The sequence below is a fragment of the Coniophora puteana genome (genome assembly GCF_000271625.1).
Source record: "Coniophora puteana RWD-64-598 SS2 unplaced genomic scaffold CONPUscaffold_164, whole genome shotgun sequence".
Lineage (NCBI taxonomy): Eukaryota > Fungi > Basidiomycota > Agaricomycetes > Boletales > Coniophoraceae > Coniophora > Coniophora puteana.
This window is the reverse complement of record NW_006913216.1, coordinates 1-2493: the sequence shown is the minus strand read 5'-3', so window position 1 is coordinate 2493 and position 2493 is coordinate 1. Positions and strand designations below refer to the sequence as shown.

At 62.1% G+C, this 2493-nt stretch overlaps 1 protein-coding gene across 1 annotated transcript; it reads left to right on the top strand.

The window, feature by feature from the left end:
- Positions 1-127: 127 nt before the first annotated feature.
- Positions 128-2030, top strand: CONPUDRAFT_170441 (uncharacterized protein; the record flags this gene model as incomplete). Its single annotated transcript, XM_007777893.1, has 2 exons — positions 128-940; positions 1054-2030. The coding sequence occupies exons 1-2, from the start codon at positions 220-222 to the stop codon at positions 2028-2030; spliced, it is 1698 nt and encodes a 565-aa protein (XP_007776083.1). The 5' UTR covers positions 128-219.
- Between the last annotated feature and the right edge of the window lie 463 nt (positions 2031-2493).

The window sequence follows — 2493 nt, the reverse complement described above, 5'->3', positions numbered from 1 at the left end:
GAGAGGGTCGCGGAAAGTCAACGCACGCGTGACCAGCGGCGCGACTTTTCTGGCCAGAGCGAGCAGTGAGATCGGTGGCGTTGTCTCTTGATCCACAACCGCCACCATCTCGCTCGCGGCTTAGACTCCAGCTCGCATTTTCGTTTTCGTTTTTTCTCTCTCTTCGCCTCGCTCTCACGTCGCTCCCCCGTACCTCGTCTCTCCCTGTTTTTCTCCGCCATGGCTCCTCGCCTCCCCGTCTCTGCTCGGGCCACCTCTCGCCGGTCTGTCACCCCGACGCCGTCCAGCGTCCTGGCTCACTCTGGGACGTCTGGACCTGCTAGTCCTGAGGAGGACGAGCCGTTGTCGGACGATCTCATCCTATCGGCGGCTGACAACGCCGCTCCTGCTCTCGCAGAGGCCTTTGCCCCTGCACCTCAGCCGCAGGCATTTGACGACGGGGATGCTCCCTCAGATCCGGCGGGGGACACTCCTCCCCCCAGCTTCGGGGCCCTGGACCACCCAGGGGCGAATTCCACGCGTCGCCGCATGCCAAGTTCAGACTCGGCATCCATCGCTCCTCCGCCGAAGCGTGCCAAAGGGAAAGAGAAGGCCGCGGCTCCGCCGTCATCACCAGACGGCGACTCCCCCCATGCCTTACCACATTCCTTGCCGCAACGAGCCCGCGTTCACTTCGCTCACCCAATCGGGCGCTCGGATGCCCCGACCTCGTCGATCTCGGGCACTCGCATTATTCACGAAGGTGCGCCGCCTTCACCTCAGGGCGGTTCCTCCGTCCGCCTCCCGGCCTCTCGCGAGTCCTCCCCGGCTCCTGCGTCGGCGCCCGGGATCACCTTCTGGGACTCCCTCTCGAATGCTACCCGCGAGCAGTTCATATCCATGGTCTCCGACCAGGCGAGCCGCACCTCTATGCTGGCGAATGCCCGCGCTCCTTCTGCCCGTATGTATCCTTCATTCCATGCTCCTCCCCGTTCCTTGCATTCCTTCTTCCATTCCTCTTCCATTCCATTCCATTCCCATTCCCATTCCTATGCTCACGCAGTTTTCCTGCAGGGTCTCCCCTTCCCCGCGGTTCCCGTGCTGCTATGCCCAGGGCTCCTGCGCCCTCAGCGGCTGCTGCCCACTCCACGTCCACTTCGGCGCCCGTTCCGCGTGCCTTGCCTACGGCAGGGAGGCTACTGAGTGGCCTTACTCTGCCGGACCACCCGCTGGCCATCGCCGCCATCCAGGCGGGTTGGACCAAACATATTCCACTCACGCTGCTTACCAACGACACTTTACGCGGCCTCAAGTGGTCCAAATCCACGGATCGCACCACCGCTACCGTCTCGGACTCGGGCGTGCTCACTCTCCTGCCCTCTACCTGGACTGCGGAAGGCGAACATGCGCTGACGCTGCCCGAGTGGATGCAGGCGTTCCCGCGCCTCATCCGACTCATCCGCCTCTACTTTCCTGAGGAGCCGGACAGTGGTTTGGCGGCGTGCTGGGCCCAGATCTGGCAGGATCACTATGACGGTATCCGCCTGCACCCGGACGTTTACAAGCGGGGCCGCTGGCAGCTATTCTTAGCGTACGATATCGAGTGCCGCCGCATTCACGCGGCCGGTGTCGAGGACTTTGATCCCTCCACCTTCCAGGACCGGGTCTGGAACCGTATCGTCACGGATTTCAACCTCGACCACTCGGTCGAGCGCGCCACTTCCTCCTCCACCTCCGGGACCTCGTCCTTTCGCGCCTCCTCATCGCGCCCCTCGCGTGCTGCGTCCACTGCCACTCCCGCTACCTCCGCTGTTGCAGGCTCCAGCTCCCAACGCTGCATCTTCTGCCTCGCCACCGGCTGCCGGAACCGCGCCTGTGGTATCACCGACACCGGCTACATCTCACTCCGGGCTGGCAAGTGGTCGACTACTGCCAACGAGCTCGTTTGTTTCGCTTTCAACGGCGCCGCGGGGTGTGCCCGCCAACCCTGCCGCTTCCTCCACCGCTGCACCAAGTGCGGCGCGTCTCACTCAGCTCAGGCATGCGCTTGAGCTGGGGGCACTTCGGATCGTCACGCCCTTTCTCTGGGAGAAGTGGGCGGTGGCGCTGGACGACGCGGGCGTCCTCCACGATTTCGCTGACGTTCCATTTGGTATCCGTGACGGTTGGCGGCTCGGGGTCTCTTTCCCGCTTCTCTCTACTTTTTCTCCACCGAACCATCGTTCTGCCCTCGACCATTCCGACTTTATTCTCGATTACATTAATTCTGAACTCCGTGAGGGTCGTTACTCCGGCCCTTATTCGCTTGCCCAACTCGAGGCTCTCATGGGGCCCTTTTGTACCGGCCCTCTCGGTGTTATCCCCAAACCTGGTACCTCCAAGTTTCGTCTCATTCAAGATCATTCTTTTCCTCGCAACGATCCCACCAATCCCTCTGTCAACTCTAGCATTGACGGGTCCACTTTCAAGTGCGATTGGGGGACTTTTGCCGATTGTTACATGCTCGTCGCTAAT